Source organism: Cavia porcellus, unplaced genomic scaffold, assembly GCF_034190915.1.
Source record: "Cavia porcellus strain 051 isolate PalLab524CR breed Dunkin Hartley unplaced genomic scaffold, mCavPor4.1 scaffold_1, whole genome shotgun sequence".
NCBI lineage: Eukaryota > Metazoa > Chordata > Mammalia > Rodentia > Caviidae > Cavia > Cavia porcellus.
The window spans coordinates 242176007-242193107 of record NW_026947484.1 but is presented as its reverse complement, the minus strand read 5'-3'; the positions used below and the strand labels follow the sequence as shown (position 1 = coordinate 242193107).

The window sequence follows — 17101 nt, the reverse complement described above, 5'->3', positions numbered from 1 at the left end:
TGTCTCAAAATGACAAAAGGAAAAGAAAAGAAAGAAAGAAAGAAAATGACAACTAGGTTATGGTTGAAACAGTGAGGAGAGGTGGTAAAACCATACTTTAGGTGCCTATTATGTACCAAACAGATTTGTTCTAGTCAGGAGTTCTGGACGTGTCAGATGATGTAGGGTTCCCCTTACAAGTCACGAGAGTGAAAAAAAGTTCTAATTCCCATTCCCACCCCCATCCTTTATTGTTGTTGCTTTTAGCATAGTTTTAATCTAGATTTTTAAGATAGGATTGGTGAAGGCTGTATGAAGTCTTGCAGTAATTCAAGAAAATGTAGTAGGCAATTCATTAATAATCAGTAGCTAAAGAGAAAAATTGGTGGAGTGTGTCATAAAAAGATTCTTCTAAAAATGCCCCCCAGTTCCTGTTATTCAGTGAAAAAGTTTAAAAATAGTGTCCTCCACAATTGTAATTCTTTGGTGCTCATGAAAGAAGACCTCTGAGTGTTTTTTCAAATGCGTTTTGGTAGGGGCTGGGGATTTAGCTTAGCGGCATAAGCACCTGCCTTGTAAGCAGGCGGTCGTGAGTTTAATCCCCGATACCGATAAAAAGTTTAAAAAAAAAATGCATTTTGGTGGATGCATGGGTATGTGGGTTTAAAAGAGTGTAGTACCCAGAGGACTGGCAATGAAGGCACATCCTTCTAGAATAGGTCACACAACTAAGGGAAAATGGAGACCAGTCGCTTTCAGCACAGAGATAGTAGCTGGTATTTTACTGTGGGGAAACCAGTGAGTTCAGACCTTTTGGTCACTTGTTGGGAGCCACCAAGCTAGTGATGGTTCACGGGTGGAGCCCAAAGCACAAGGGCCTGACCAGGAATGCCCCAAGGGCACAGAGCACCTGAGAAATGCACTGCCTAAGATGCTGGAGGGGAACAGGTGTTCCAGGCCCAAGGACGTGGGAGAAGGCGGGGAGCATAGGAAGCAGCTTTTTCAGCTCAGGGACATGGTGTAACAAGTGTGTGGATACAGGCACTGCCATCTGGAGCAGGGCTCCACTGGACCCAGCTTTCTGCCTGTCTTCATCCCCCCATCAGCGTCACCCCCTGGGACCTTGGCTCTCGCAGACAGGACAGTCACTGTTATACCAGCTGTGTTTGGGTAGCCATTATTACAGTAGGATAGTGTTCACTCACATTTAAAAATACAGACAAAATAGATGTCCTACGTAGATATTTACAGATAAGCTGTTCAGCTGCCACTGCTAGTTACTTTGAACCATGTTCTTCAAACCAGATTGCTTCTTGCCTAAGAAACTAAAGTAGCATGAAAAGTTGTTTTAAGTGTAATAATGTTACATTAAGGGTATCTTTGGGCTTAAAGGCCCTCTTTCTGTACAGATTCTAATCTTTGGAAATTTACTAAATTGAGTATCCCCAACCCTAAAATCCAAAATGTTTCTAAATAGAAAATTTTGAGCTGGGCATGGTGGTGCATGGCTATAATCCCAGCACTCAGGAGGCTGAGGCAAGAGGATTACTGGGAGTGGGAGGCCAGCCTGAGCTACATAGCAAAACCTTGTCTCAAAAAGATTGAAAAAAACAAACAGAAAACTTGTCTCAAAAAGATGGGGGAAAAAACCAACACAATGCCACAGTAGAAATTTTCCATGCCATGTAACTTTGTTTCATGTACAAAATTTAAAATATTATATAAAATTGTCTTCAGACTGTGCATACTAAGCGTATTTAAAATTGCATGAATTTTATTTATTTTTTGTTTTATTTTAAAGAGGGTAAAAGTAAAAATAAAAGAACAAAGCAGATCAGGAGAAAAATGCATGAATTTTAGATTTGGTTGGGCCTTATCCCCAAGATAATTCATTATGTATATGCAAATATTACAAAATTGAAAAGGTCTCAAATTCCAAATAGTTCTTAGCGCAAAAATTTGAGATAAGAGATACTCAATCTATAATACAATTAATTCTAGATTCTTTTCCAGTCATGGCTGCTCTCAATGAGTGATACACTCGGTAAAAATCTTTCCAGAATGACCCTAACGTTCTTGAAATACTTGGAGAGCTACAGTGAATAAAACCAAGGTCTACCTCTTCTGTGTTTCTCTATGTCATTTTTACCATTATCCTCAAAAAGAATCCGGTTGACATCATTGTCCTCCAGATACTGTGTGTGTGTGTGTGTGTGTGTGTGTGTGTGTGTGTGTGTGTGTATGTGTGTGTGTGTGTGTGTGTGTGTGTGTGTGATCGTACCTAACACTGGCCCAGGCAGTATTTTTCACCACTATTCGTTTATATATGTGAAGTTAACATACAATAAAACATCGGAGGAAGAAATTCTTTTTTCTGTTTTCTTTTTTTGGTACCGGGAATCAAACTTAGGGCCTCTTACTTGCCAGGCAGGTGCTGTACTGCTGAGCTGCATCCCTGGCCCTCGAGGAAGGATTGAACATTAGAACCAGAAGGGCCAGAGAATAAATGTTCATGCACCAGCAGTTCTTGGACAGTTTGGAGAAAATCTAATAATAGGAATCTCATTTTCCCTCAAAAGCCATTTTCACGTTGTATTTATTTTTCAAGTACTTACAAATTTTTAAAATATTAACATATTTGGTCACTTAGGCAAGAAGCAAACCATCTAAAAGATACTTCTCTATTTCCATACAGGTAGGGCTGTATTTTTCAATCTTAGCCAAAGGACTGAGTGAGATGTGATTAGGGCTATATTCTTCCCTGTGTTTCACTATCACAAGCAATGTTATAATGAATATTGTTGTATATAAATTTGTAAACACTTAAAATATCTTAAATTAGATTTCTAGAAGAGATATGGCTATATCAGAGGATACTTTCAAATTTTGAACTCTAAGAGTCAAAGTTACATTTTAATAAGATTACAGTAGTAGTTCTCCAAAGAGAAGAATTGCTTAGTTTCCTTACATAACAACCTATTCCAGTGTCCAATGTGAATTATAAAGGAGACCAAAACTGTCAGCAAGAATTTCTTTTGAAGCTTTGTGAGTTGTGTTTTTATGTGGTTGATAGTTTTGAAATCCCATTTTCTTTCATAATAATGCTGTGGGAAATATTCCAGAATTACCCATGACTTTGCAGGTTTGCTGTCAATTTGTGCTCCAGTGCTGTACTGGGCTGGCACAATTTTTGGACAGGAGACAGTATCAGCCCTGGCCCATTACCTACAGAACGCTTTTGTGTTTACATCTGAGCATTTTGTGCAGAAGGGACATTTCTATACATAAGTAGGTTGTCAAAATGAACACAGTGTAACACTGAATGCATTGTAAAACTGAGATTTGGGGAAAATTACAGACAGCAACATTACTGTCATTTATTTTCTTTGCAGCCCTGTGCAATTTGATAACATTTAGAGTAGACTGGGTTAAAGGAAAGATAATAGTTCTTATTCAGAACGTGGTAGCTTTTTGACTTCTGTATTCTTGTCACCTGCATTGTGTTTTGGTGTGAATTAAGGTTGTTATCCGTAGGATAATGATCTGTTGTATTTGTACAGTTAGATACTGCATAATTTCATTGTAGATACTGCATAGTTTTTTTGCTGAGTAACTTGGGAAAAGAAAAACAAATGTAAATGTTTAATGAAGAAAAGTTAAGCCTTAAAAGATACCAAAGTAGGTTACAATAGCAGAATTGAAGATAATTTTGTTCTTGAAATGACCTGTACTGTATATAGAATGAAGTTTAGCATTGGTTTTTTTTATTTTTCCACAATGAAGGGTCATCATGCAATTAAAAAACCAGTACCTTTTTAAAAAAAAAATATGTAACTGTATTCTTTCAGCATTTCTTCACTGTCTTGTATTTCTTGTCCTATTTTTCCACCAAAATTTTCTATCATTAAGCTTCTTGGGTTTTTGTTTTTGTTTTTCTTCGTTGTCTGTTTCTCTGCTTTGAAGCTGTTAGTCCCATTCTCTAGATATGTTACATCAAGGGGTAAATTCTCAACTAGACAATAATAGTTTACAGTGCCCCTGCTTTTCTACAGTCTGTGCATTTGGTGCGCATGTTACTGACGGGGACAAAGCCAGTTACTGCCTTTTTTCATGTGATTCCTTTCAGAAAGCTGACTAAGCAAGAAATTTGAAGGGTCCAGAATTGTCCTGAACTAGTTCATAATACAGTGTTTGAGTTTCTATCCCGAAGTTGCTTCTTCTTACAGTTTTTTGTAAAATATGTTTCAGGTAAAGCAAATAATCAGCAGAATGGGAGTGAATGACTTGTGGCAGATTTTGGAGCCTGCTAAGCAACACATCCACTTACAGAATCTCAGTGGGAAAACCATCGCAGTTGATCTGAGTCTCTGGGTGTGTGAGGCACAGTCTGTCAGAAAGATGATGGGAACTGTGAGGAAGCCTCACCTCAGGTGCAGTGAAAGCCCCGGGAACGTAACTGTTTTTGTCTGAGCTGGATTTCTTGGGGGAGCTGAAAGGCTACTGAACAGCTCTAACTGTGATGGCCGCAGCTGTGTTCTTCCTGCTCTTCGAGCTCCGGTCACATAGCTGCTGCTGCCTCGCCTATGCGCTCGGATGCCTTGGTTACTCGGGCAGAATGCGGAGGGCCTTTGGCTCACGTCTTGCCTCTCCTTCACTTCGAGTCAGTCGGAAGATTTGTGGTTTTACTTTTAAGATAGACTTTATCTTCACAAACTTTTCAGCATCTAGAAACACCACCTCGGTCTCTGCCGATCTCGCCTCATCAGTACTGCTGAGATGGCTCCACTCGGTTTCCTTCCTTGCTATTAGGCTTCCTCTTCAAAGCATTTTCCTTACCGCAGTGACAACAGCCATGACTCTCCCTGCATTAAAGTGGTCAATTCCCTCTGTGTTTAAAATAAGTCTTAATTTGATAGATGTTTATCCCATGTAGCTTTTTGGTACTTTATCTGATATAACCTTTGTGTTATACTGTGTTTTTGCTATCGGTAATGTTACAGTTAATATGTTACTGACTTATGTATTTCAGGAACTTATTTTTTCGTATCTCATATTTAATGCAAATGGATATCAAACTGGTGTTTGTTATGGAAGGGGAACCACCAAAGCTGAAAGCTGATGTCATGAACAAGAGGAATCAGATTCGGTATGGGCTTTCTGGAAAAACATGGTCTCAGAAATCAGGAAGATCACATTTTAAGTCAGTATTAAGAGAGGTGAGCTTTCAGATTTGGTTTATAATTCTGATTTGAATTAAAGAGTACCCTATGTAATAAGTTTGTAAACTTCAATAGCCATTAGCCATACTGTAACTAGAAGACCCCTGTGAGAATGAAGAGTTTGTGCTGTAGTGGAAAGCTGTCTTGAGTTCAAGTCCTGGCACTGGCATTTAGAAATCGGGCAGGATTTTGTGTTTCTGATATGGGACTCGAACTCAGGGCCTTGCACTTATTAAGCAGGTGCTATGCTGCTGAGCTACATCCGCACCCTGGGCAGGACTTTTAACCTGCCCATCACTCTATTCTTTTTTTTTTTTTTTTGTCTTTTTCCTTTTTATCGGTACTGGGCATCCCTCTATTCTTACACTGTAGATGATAAAAGTAACAATGAGAAAATAGACTCAAAGTAATTAGACTATAGTAGGCTTTCTCGATCTTCCCTTTTATAGCATCTTGAGCACTTAAAAAATTCCTTGAATACAAGAAGTGATCAAAATATGTAGTGAACGCTTATTTTTTTTAAAAATTTTATTCAGCAAATGACATACCATCATTTTCCCCATCAAAATATTCCTCTTTGCTTTGAACACATTTATCGTGGCATTCTTGCCATTTTCTGGAGCAGTTGTGGGAAGTCCTTCCTTTGAGTGTGTTTCGAGGTGTAAAAGTCAGCACATTGATTACGTTCACCACCCTGCGAGTGCCCCATGTCCTCAAGACTGGGTCAGCACATTGCTGAGACTGTACAGCGAGAGTGAGGAAAGGGACTCCCAGAACTGCTTCAGGAAGCAGCAAGGGTGATGAACGGGTGGGCTCAGAGCGAGGGGAAGCTTCTGGAGAGGCTGAGCAGAGTGAGTCTTTCATTGTAGCAAGTCATTAAAAACATGTTCTTAAGCGTTCACTGTACTTCTCAGTCATATCTCATACATGAGATCTCATTAATTCACTTATTAAAATCTGTGACATTGTGTATAAAATTATTGGTTTGTCTTAGGGCTTATAATTTTGAGTAATTGTTAAGGTTTTATTTTTATATTACTTATTGCTATATTTCATCTTTATATTTCATAGTTTATAGAAGTTAAGAACCTATCTCCAATTAATGTAATATATAATTTAAGAATAAATCACCTATTGTTTTGTCTTTTTTCATATGTATTTTTCAAAGAATGGTTGTACAGTGTACAAATATATTTATCGTAGACTTTTCACTTATTCAGCAGCCCTGTTTCCACATTCTATTAAAAAAATCATAATCTGTGCTGGTTGTGAATCATGTTAAACAAGGAATCATTACCAAGATGGTACTTATTATTTACTTTGTGATTTTTCTGTGTAGATGACTTTTTATTGTGATTTGAGACTTTAGAAAAAATTACCCCCAAGTGGAATCAACAGAGCAATTTTTGGATTTGTGCCTCTTATCAGCACAGATGTGGAAAACAGTTGAGTGCGCTCAGAGCAGTGCTAGGTATTAGTGGATTTGTCTTTGTAGGATGTAGAAACAAAAATGCCTCGTTTAATACATAACAGTCTCTTAATGTTGGGTTTAAACAGTCTGCCTGTTTTAGGTAATGGTCATCATGTCCACAACAATAACCACATCATGGTCATGACCATCTATCTTAGGTTTGATTTTTCTTCATTACATATTAAGGATATGTGCCATGTGTTTAACTCATTTTCCTGTTTTTCTTTCCAGTTTGTGTTAAAAATCACATTTCTTTTAAAAGACATTGAATGAAATAATGGTTATTTTTCTCTACTTTTTAATAATTTTGTTGCAGTTTTAATTTTCTTAAGAAATCGCTGTTACTCTTGTATTTTGCTTGTTTTGTGGTGCTGGGGATTGAATTAAGGGTGTCACACATGTTAGGCAAGTGGTTTATCACCTGAACTACATCCCCTGACCTCTTCTCCACTTCTGAAATTTTGCCTGTTTTCTATCCTTATATGTTTTCTTCAAAAGTAATTTTCAAGGCTGAAAAATGTAGCTCAGTGCTAGAGCACTTGCCCAGCCGGCGTTAGGCCCTGGATTTGATTCCTGGCACCACAGAAAAGAACTTTACACTAGTGAATATTTTACCTTAATGACTCAGCGATTGAATGAAACATCTGGAAGGGTTATAATTAATTTCTTATGTAATTAGTTTCTGAAAATATCCACAGACCTCATACCTGGGATATTAAGGACCTAGTATCTCTAACTCTTCATAAAAGAATTGTGTCTTTTGGGGCTAAGGATTTAGCTCAGTGGCTAAAGTGCCTGCCTGTTAAGTGCAAGGTCATGAGTTCGATCCCCATTAACCAAAAAAAAAATCTTAAAAAAGAATTGTGTCTTTCCTTTTTGTTTTATTTCAATAATAGTGATATTCTTAGGCACTTTGCATCAGTTCAGTATTTTTTTAATTACTATTTTCATATTTTTGAACTTTTTTAGTTGGCCTTACTCCCTCCTATCCCTACCAACTTTTGAAATATCAAAAGCACAAATTGGTCGTTCTCCTACACTGCCTGCGCCCTACAGATCGCCACCTAGGGTAGAAAAAGTTGCAGCCAGCCTCATCACAACTTTTGTGCTCCTTCTTTGCGAAGAGTTTTAATGAAAGATGTCTCAAGAAGTTGAAATAGCTTTGTCTGTTATGAAGCACATTTCTAATCTAAGTTAAGGAGGAAGCACCTGCAGCAACACTGTCTCCCAGATGTCATGTGGCCAGAGCCCCGGAAAACAGCCTGAGAAAAAGCTTCCAATAAAACTTCACATCTTCAAACCCCTTGTTGGCCAGCATCATCTCTAAAAGAGTTTATATTGCTCTGACCGCCACGGGAGAAAATGTGATTGTAGTTTTGCACATTGAGTCTTCATTCTCATTTGAAACTCTTTCTTGACTCTGCACTTAATACCCTTGAACCAAACAGCAATAAAGGTCTGTAATTGACATTAGAAACCTTCACTTGAGGAAATTCTAAATCAGTACCGAAGTACCCAATCACCAGTATTAAACACCTATTAACTCTTGGCCACACCTTATTCCCCTATTGTTTCAAAGCAAATCCAGCCATAATATTGTGTAATTCTCAGTATTTAAGTGCTTCTCTATAACGCATGCCTTTTAGAAAGGAAACATAACCATAATCTGATTTTTATTATCATACGTAAAAGGTTAGCAGTTGTTCCTCTGTGTCACCAAGATTTGTGTTTTTTCAACATATTTTTGAAAATATCTGCATAGCTACTATTACAATATACTATTATTACTGCTTCTAATGGAAACCACATAGTGAAGGAATCCGCACCTGCTTTTCTTCAGTGCCTTGAAATGCTGGAGAGCTTGGGAATACCCTGGGTGCAAGCAGCGGGGGAGGCCGAGGCCATGTGTGCTCACCTCGACGCTGGTGGTCAGGTGGACGGCTGCCTGACTAACGATGGGGACGCTTTCCTCTATGGGGCCCAGACTGTTTACCGGAATTTCACCATGAACCCAAAGGTACTCCTTTCTTCGGCATTCACTTACAAGTTATCTTTTCAAAGAGGATGATTAAATGAAACTGTGTATGAAAAATGCTTCCCATAATGCCTGGCAAGTAGCAGTTGCTAAATAAATGTTTGCTGTCACTAAACATATTACTCTTATATATAGTGTGTTTGAAAAATAGGATGAATTCTTTTTTAAGCAGTAAAAGACATTGCCATTAATTGCTGTCAGTGTGCTCCCCCTTGCTTCAAGACACGCTCATCGCTTTTGGTGCCACCTTCTGAAGCAGTCTTAGGAGAATTCTTTTGTGAGTGTCCTCATTCAGACTGTCCTGGCTAATCAGTGCTCTGAACCAGTGGTCTGTCTGACTGCAGAAAAGACAGTGGTCTCACATACTAAGTCCAGTGCATGGTGGAGGGGACACACCATAATATCTTGGTGAGCCCGTCTTCCGCTGGGTGACACTTGGCAGTGGCGTCAGCACATTATTTATCGTACCTCATAAAGACACTCACATAGAGTGCTTCCAGAACTGCTTCAGAAAGCCACAGGAACAACTGGATGTTCAAAGAAAGAGGGGTGTTTCGGGGAGGGTAATAACACTGTGTCTTTTACTGTAATAAATATTTACCCATATACCGTATTTTTTATCAGCCTTTGTGTTTCAAGAAACTAGAAAGGATTTGAAAGTTTTCTCCATAAATACGTGTGTTTGAGGAGTTTGATATGATTTACTTGGTTCAAACATTATAGGTATATGTGTGTCAGAGTGTTACATGTATATTATAAATGTGCTTTTGCATTTTGTATATCAGCTAAAATAAATTTTTAAAATTTTAAGTCATCACCATATAGTTAAGTCTTCAAGATGTGAATTTCTATACTAAAGAAACACGTTTCACATGGTTTAATTCTAGGTCATTTTCAGTACTATATCACAAAGTTGTATGTGAACTTTGACCCAGAAACACCTGAGTGTGCAAGAAGCGATACACAGACAGGATATTCATTGTAGTGTTGTTAGTAATTACAAAAATGTAGCCAATAGCCAGTGCTCACTGATGGGAGAAGGGAAGTTGGTTGCTGCTGTGGGTGTCTCCATTCTGACAATTCAGAGCTGGGCAGGGAACCTACACAGCAAGCTTTGTCCCAGGCATGCCAGCCTCCTGCTCAGCATTCTTCCTCCCTGCCAGGGTGCTGATAGTGCTTCCATTGGAAAGCACTGACTCAGCCCTGTGAGCCGGTAATAACCAACCATTGAAAAGGTACATATTACTGATGTGAAAGGTGTCTAGGCATTCTCGTGGGAGGAAATGTTGCAAACTGTGTGTTAGATTCTACCAAGATTTCAGAGATGAGTATAACTTTCCTACTTTTAAAGCTATCTCACAAGTTATTTTTGTAGTATTACTTGCTGTGTGAGCACTGTGTGAGCTTTGGAAGATGAAGCTGAAGCTCTGTTGTCTCTAGGACCCACACGTTGACTGCTACACAGCGTCATCCATCAAAAACAAGCTCGGCCTGGACAGAGATGCTCTGGTTGCTCTCGCCGTACTTCTTGGATGTGACTACCTGCCCAAGGCAAGCTAAAGTGATACTCACTGTTCAGTGTGTCTTTTTGGTACCTTGTATCCTGTGTAAATATGAGTGTGATACAGTTACATGATTGAGGATCTAATTTAAAATACAAATGGCATACTAAGCCATACTGTAACTAAAACGACAATTCAGAAGTTTAAACGCTGACCTGTGATACTGAATGTGAGAATAGCGTAGTGGGTAGTGCCACAGCTTGAACCTTAGTTAAACCATTAACTCACTTCCAACTTTGATTACCTTTTTAAAGCAATATAAGCAGACATTTGTAGTGCATGCCTACACTCCTAGCACTTGGAATCCTGCAGCAGGAGGATCACCACAAATTCAAAGCCAGTCTGCTACATAATTCAAGGTTAACCTGAATTGTATACCCTGTCTCAAAAAACCCAAAGAATTTTTAAAAATAAAAAAGTGTAGTGTCTGTAATCCCAGCACTTGAGAGGTTGAGGCAGAAGGATCACTGCAAGTTGGAGACCAGCCTGGGCTACAAAGTGAGCTCAAGACCCTTTCTCAAAAAGGAAAAACAAAACAAGAAGTATAATCAGTCTTGGTGAGTGGAAGTTCATTTGCTGAGCCTCTGCATAACCTCCATCCCTCTACTGTGATCACTGTGTTCAGGGGCCCATCGGTCAGTGACAGGAGGCTAAGGAAGGAGGTTGGCCATTGTCCACAGAACGAATCATCTTATCCTCTTGGTTATTAAAGTCCTCTCCTGCTGGTGTTACCTGTTGTTGAGCATTTACATGGGAAGCGTCACATCCTTGGCCCACATGGAGAGGTCTGTCCATGTACCTCTTCCCCAATACGTTTGTCACCAATTTTCCAACTATGTTCCTTCCAAGTTCCTGGCCATATCATTGGCTGTGGCCTGTGAATCAGTATAGTCTCACATCTGGCCAGAAAGGGGCTGTAATGCTATAGTTGACCACTTGTGGTTGGTGTCTGCATGTGTGCAGCCATCCGTAAAGAAGGCCCTTCTCTTACTTGGATAGCCGATCATGTGATACACCCCACAAAGCCATAGGTGCATAGTGGAAAACAAGGCAATGTAGCAGGCGTAAGATCCACAGGTATCTGGGCAGTTTCGTCATGTAATGTACTTGTACCCTCTGGACCTGCCCTGGCTCGATCACTAATATACCACTTCCATTTAATGATAAAGTGTTACTGTGCATGTCCAACCTTGTGACTTGGTGGGTCAGATAATACCCAGGCTATGGTAGGCAGCTCAGGTCGCATGTGACCTGGTGTCCCATAGTCAACCATTCAGTTTCCATTAGGGCCCAGTAGCAGGCCAACAGCTGTTTCTCCAAGGGAAAGCAGTTGTCTGCCGACAATGGCAGAGCCTTACACCAAAATCCTAAAGGCCTCCACTATAATTCCCCAACGGGGCCCTGCCAGAGACTCCAAACAGATCTTTGTCACTGACACTTTTAAGTGTCAGTCACTGGATCTGCTGGATCATACGGCCCCAGTGGAAGAGCAGCTTTGACCTGTTACAGAGCCTTTTCCTGCTCTGAGCCCCACTCAAAATGAGCATCTTTCTGAGTCACTCGGTACATGGCACAGAGTAAGACACCTAGGTGAGGAATGTGTTTCCTCCGAAATCCAAATAAGCCCACTAGGCGTTGGGCCTCCTTTTTAGTCATAGGAAAAGCTAGATGTGACAGTTTGTCAAAAATTTTACCTTAGAAAGATCTCTACATGCTCCACACCACTGGTCTCCTAGAAATTTCACTGAGGTAAAAGGACCTTGAATTTTTGTTGGATTTATTTCCCATCCTCTGGCTCTCATATATCTTACTAATAAATCCAGAGTGGTTGCTACCTCCTGCCCACTAGGCCCAGGCAACTTATCATCATCAGTGTGATGGACCAGTGTGATACCACATGGGAGAGAAAGATGATCAAGATCCCTGCAGACTAAACAGTGACACAGGGCTGGCCCCTGAGGCAAGACAGTGAAGGTACCTTGCTGACCCTCCCAACTGAAGGCAGATGATTTCTGTTGGTCCTTATGGGTAGGTATAGAGTAGAAGGCATTTGCCAGATCAGTAGCTCATACCAAGGACCAGGAGATGTGTTAATCAGCTCAAGCAAGGGAACCACATCTGGTACTGCAGCTGCAATTGGAGTCGCCACCTGAGTCAGTTTATGGTAATTCATGGTCATTCTCTAAGACCCATCTGTCTTCTGCAGAGGCCACATGGGCAATTAAATGGGGATGTGGTGGGCACCACCACCCCTGCATCCTTCAAGTCCTTGATGGTGGCAGTAATCTCTGGGATCCCTCCAGGAATGCAATACTCCCTCTGGTTTACTATTTTACCAGGCAGAGGCAACTCTAGTGGCTTCCATTTGGCCTTCCCATCATAGCCCTCACATTACAGGTTAGGGAACCAGTGTGAGGATTCTGCCAAGTAGTAAGTACATCAATCCCAATTGTACATTCCAGAATAGGAAATGACTACAGGATGAATCCGAGGACCTATTGGACCCACTGTGAGTTGGACTTTTGCTAAAACTCCATTGATCACCTGACCTCAATAGGCCCCTTCTCTTACTGGAGGGCACATTGACATTTTGGATCCCCTGGAATCAGTGTTCAAAACCAGTGTCCAGTAGTCCCCGATATGTCTGATCATTCTCCTTTCCCCAGTGTGCAGTCACTCAAGCAAGGGGGAAGGATGGGAGGAAGACTAATAAATTTTTAGCACATCAAGATCTTGCCCCACGGGGACCTGGCCTCCATCATTCAAGGGGCTCTGAGTCTGTAAACTGATTCAAATCTGGAAACTTGTTGAGGGGCCATGATTCCCTGTTAGGATTTGAAGTAAGGTTCTGCTCATTTGCCCTTACATTTTTTTATTGTTTAAATCTAGTAAAATTTTGTAGGCTTCCTGTCTATTTCACTTTGGGAACGCCATGGCTAATCAGCCAGTGCCATAGGTCTGCACATGTTGGATCATTCTGGTTCTTGTTCTGCTTCTGCTGTCCACTACAGTAAGTACAGAGACACTATCTTAAGCGATTGAGTGCTGCCACTTGACCTCTGCCCCTCCGGGTCCAGTAAACCCATCACCCTCAATGAGTAACTGTGGTCTGCACTGTAAGGTCTGGTATATAAAGAAGAGCAGTGACAGAGCTCTTCAGGGGTGCCGGTGCCCCCTCACAAATCAGTTTCTCAAGGTGTTGGTGAAGGGTTCATCATCTGGGTCATCCCGACATGGAGGATCAGGTTTAACAAGACAGATCCACCCTGGCATTCCCATTTCCCTGAGCCTAGAAATCCCCTCATCAGTAGTCAGCCATGGGACACCGGGCATCTCTGACTCATTCACAGTGGGCTGTCCTTTGAGCCACCCTCCTGCCAACCAGCCAGGTAAACTGTTGGCACCTTCTTTACTCCACAAGCTTCAGAATCCCTACTTCATGGGCCCACAGATGCAGCCTAATCCAGGTGTATGTTTTTGCCACCATCATTCCACACTCATAAAACCCATTTCTGTGCTTGCTCATTGGGTCTCTGCTTATAAGAGAAAACTTATGGGTCACACTGTATACCTCACCCTTAGGACCCTTCAGTGATTTGAGGCTGGTTGTAGGCCTGGAAGCAGAAGTAGGTGTTGAGGGTGAGTCCTGAGGAGGGTCAGTGTTGTCCTGCTTCATTAACACAGGGTTAGCTTCCTCAGGTGAGCTAGGAGAGCCAACACTGCAAGAGGGAAAATTTCCTGCTGGCAGAATAACTTCAGTAGCACCCAGAAAATCAGTATCCTCAACTTTCTCAGGACCCTCCCATGCACTTCCGTCCCAATTTACAGGATCCCATTCTTGTCTGGTCAGCGCCCTCACCTTTGCCTCAGATTCCCTTCAGGGCTGAGTATTACATTTACATGGTAGTTCAGCCAGTCCAGTTATGAGAGACTGTGTTTGAGTTTCTGCAGTCTCAGCCAGGGCTGCTAAAAGACAGATTTTCAATCAGGACACACTTAGAAACTTACAATTTTTTATGTGTGTATGGAGATGGGATTTTTCCTTTACTAGTTTGTCCAAAGAGGTTAAGACCAACCATCCAGCTTCATTATATTTCCTACTCTGCCAGAGGTATACAGAATTTTCACGTACAGAGTTATCAAATTCATTGCATCTCATACGTGGTGAGTTAGGATAATCAAATGTATTCATGCAGCGTATTAGTGTAAACAGTTCATGCCAGGGGTTATCAGTGTACCCCCACAGAAGTAAAGGGAGGTCTTGATGTCTTCAGGTCTCACCACATTGCAGAGCCCAGTCCAGGAACCCCTGAAGCCATTAAAGAAGGCCATTATTTCTCTAGGGCCAATCCCGGTACCCAAATCTGTGTTAGTCAGGGCACACTAGGGAAAACAGATACAACACGAGATAGACAAGTGTCCAAGAAATTACGAGAGTGGCTTCTGGTGGTCAGCAGAGTCGGATGAGGAAGCATGCAGAAGGTGTCTGCACACTGGAGCTCGAAGGGTTCAATCCAAGATCTGGAGTCCACTCCGATGCCCCGTGCAAGTCTGCACCAGCAGGCTGATGGGTCTGTGACAGAAGGCCGAAGGATCCAAGGCAGAAGTCGAAGAGTCTGCCCTGAGAGCCAGGAGACTAATCCAAGCCAAAGACAAAGACTAGAGCTTCTCCAAAGAACGGAACCCATCTTCTTGTTCTTCCCTTATGCCAGCCCGGGGATGAGCTACCACAGGGTGTACAATTGCTAAGCTAGTTTAGTTAAACTGCTAAATGTCTCAGATTGACACAGTCAGCCACCACATGCAGAAATAGTTTTCTTGTTTAAAGCTAGAGCTCATTGCTGTCTTTGTTTTGTCTGTCTTTAGCTTTCAGTAGCATTGTGTTTTACCAGTTGTACATGTTCCGTGTTATTACTGGTGCTCCGCAGCATGGTTAGGGAAACAAGCCATTCATAGCTTTGGGCCTCTTAGCTAGCACAGTGCTTTGTTTGTGGAAACATACATTAATGATTATGCAGTATAGGAGATGCGGTGAATTAAGAATTGTGAGGATAATCTGGTTTTGTTAAATATCATATTTAAAAATAATAATGACTGGAATTTATGTCTTACTATATGTTTCCTTCATTATGTCCTATGGATCATCTCTGTATCCTTACAAATCTCAGTACCTCTGTTCCCAAGAGAAGTACAAAAAAATACAGTGCAGTGCAGTGTTTTTTCCCTTAAGTGCTGTGACTTGGGTTTGAGGTCCCCCCAGGCTGGTGCCGTCTGGGAGGGCTTCTGGATCTGGGTTGTGTGATACTGGGATTGACAGAGCCCACCTGGTGTGCATGGCTCAGTCATTAAGTCTGCTGCCTGGGTAGAACGTAGTGGGACAGAGCTTCCGCTGCTGGCCCTGCTTGCTGCTTTGCTCCGTTCCACCTGCCATGGACTGTCCCTTCCCTGCAGCACCCCTCTGCCATTTCACTCCCCCTTGGAGCAGGCCAGCTGAAACCTCTACAAGCCGTGTACCTTTCTTTCGTTAGTTTTGGTGTTGGGTATTTTGTCTCAGCAATGAGAAAAGTAACCAAACCCTTAAGCCTAGGAGAAGGACTAAAATAAAGAAAATAGTAAAATCAGTAGCCCTGTTTTGTAATGTATGTAACATATGTCTGTGTAGCCAAACACAGAAATCAAGTATTGTTTAGCTGTTAAGAAAAAAGTGGGAGGAAAAAAAACTTTAAATACCAAAACCATTATGGACATTTTCGTGCTGAAATAAAAACCCTTATTTTCCATATGTAGTTTTAGCGTTTAAAATCTAGAAACAACCCAGTGTTGAATCTAGGTTCTTTGCTAACTTGAACTCACAGAAACCAACTTCAGTGCAGTGGTATTTATATTAGTCTTTGTCCTTTTGACATTCTTTGTTCTTTGTACCAAAGTTGCTATGTCTTTATATTTTTAAAGATTTTTTAAGACTGTCTGGTAGCATGATTTGCCTTTGGAATATCTGTATTGTTGCTAAAAGCTAATACAAGATGGATAATACCCAAAATATCTTAACATGTGGGCATAATGTATGTGTCTCTAATCCCAGCATTCTGGGAGGCCGAGGCAAGAGACTCACAAGTTCAAACCTAGCCTGGGCAACTTAGGAAAACCTTGTCTCAGAAAAGGGGGAGAGGGGTGCGAGACTCACTGCTGAGATCCTAGGTTCAAACCCCAGTACCATAAAAAAATTTATATACAAATTCTTACATACATTATATATTTGTGTTATATAAATGTTATATACAGTGTATGTAACTAGAGTGTGAAAGGTGCCGCTATGGGTATAGAGATGGAACAGACTTGGGAGTGGCCTCTGCTATGCCGAGGAGCTGCTGTTGAGTAGCTGGAGTCTGGTGTAGGTGGCTGGAAGTGTCAGGGTCCTCCTGCTATTACTGGCCAGTCTGGAGGTGTTTTAACACTGACATGTCTGTCTGTCTGTTTCGGTGCTCACTGGCTGAGCAGCAGCCCTGTTTGTAAGGGCATAATCATAAATTAGGAGCCAGGAGGCCCAGACTAGAAATGGTGATGTGAATATGCTTATATATATAATTTTCATGTCCAAATTTAATTTTTTAAATTCACATTTTAATTTTCTTACATTTTAATAATAGTTAACTTGGACCTCCTCTTTTTCATGTCCCGGTCTTCAAATTTTAAATATTAAATATTCACATAATTAAATTTACTTGTACTAATCACAAATGTAACAAAACATCAAAACAACACAGAAGTGAAAGCCCTCTAAAACTGTCCCTTTTTCTCCTGAAATAAACAGTGCCAGTGGTCTGGGATGTCACCC

At 41.0% G+C, this 17101-nt stretch overlaps 1 protein-coding gene across 7 annotated transcripts in view; it reads left to right on the top strand.

Annotated features, from left to right (window-relative positions):
- Gen1 (GEN1 Holliday junction 5' flap endonuclease) overlaps positions 1-17101 on the top strand; it is a 40036-nt gene that overhangs the window by 2761 nt on the left and 20174 nt on the right. For 6 of the 7 annotated variants that reach the window (XM_063232373.1, XM_063232358.1, XM_063232351.1 and 3 more), the window contains exons 2-5: positions 4228-4409; positions 5009-5195; positions 8510-8686; positions 10145-10255. In XM_063232373.1, coding sequence (XP_063088443.1) covers positions 4249-4409; positions 5009-5195; positions 8510-8686; positions 10145-10255 — 636 coding nt within the window. In that variant the 5' untranslated portion in view covers positions 4228-4248. Of the gene's footprint in view, positions 1-4227; positions 5196-7638; positions 8687-10144; positions 10256-17101 lie in introns of those variants that run through there. The other variant, XM_063232381.1, reaches the window with a different exon arrangement.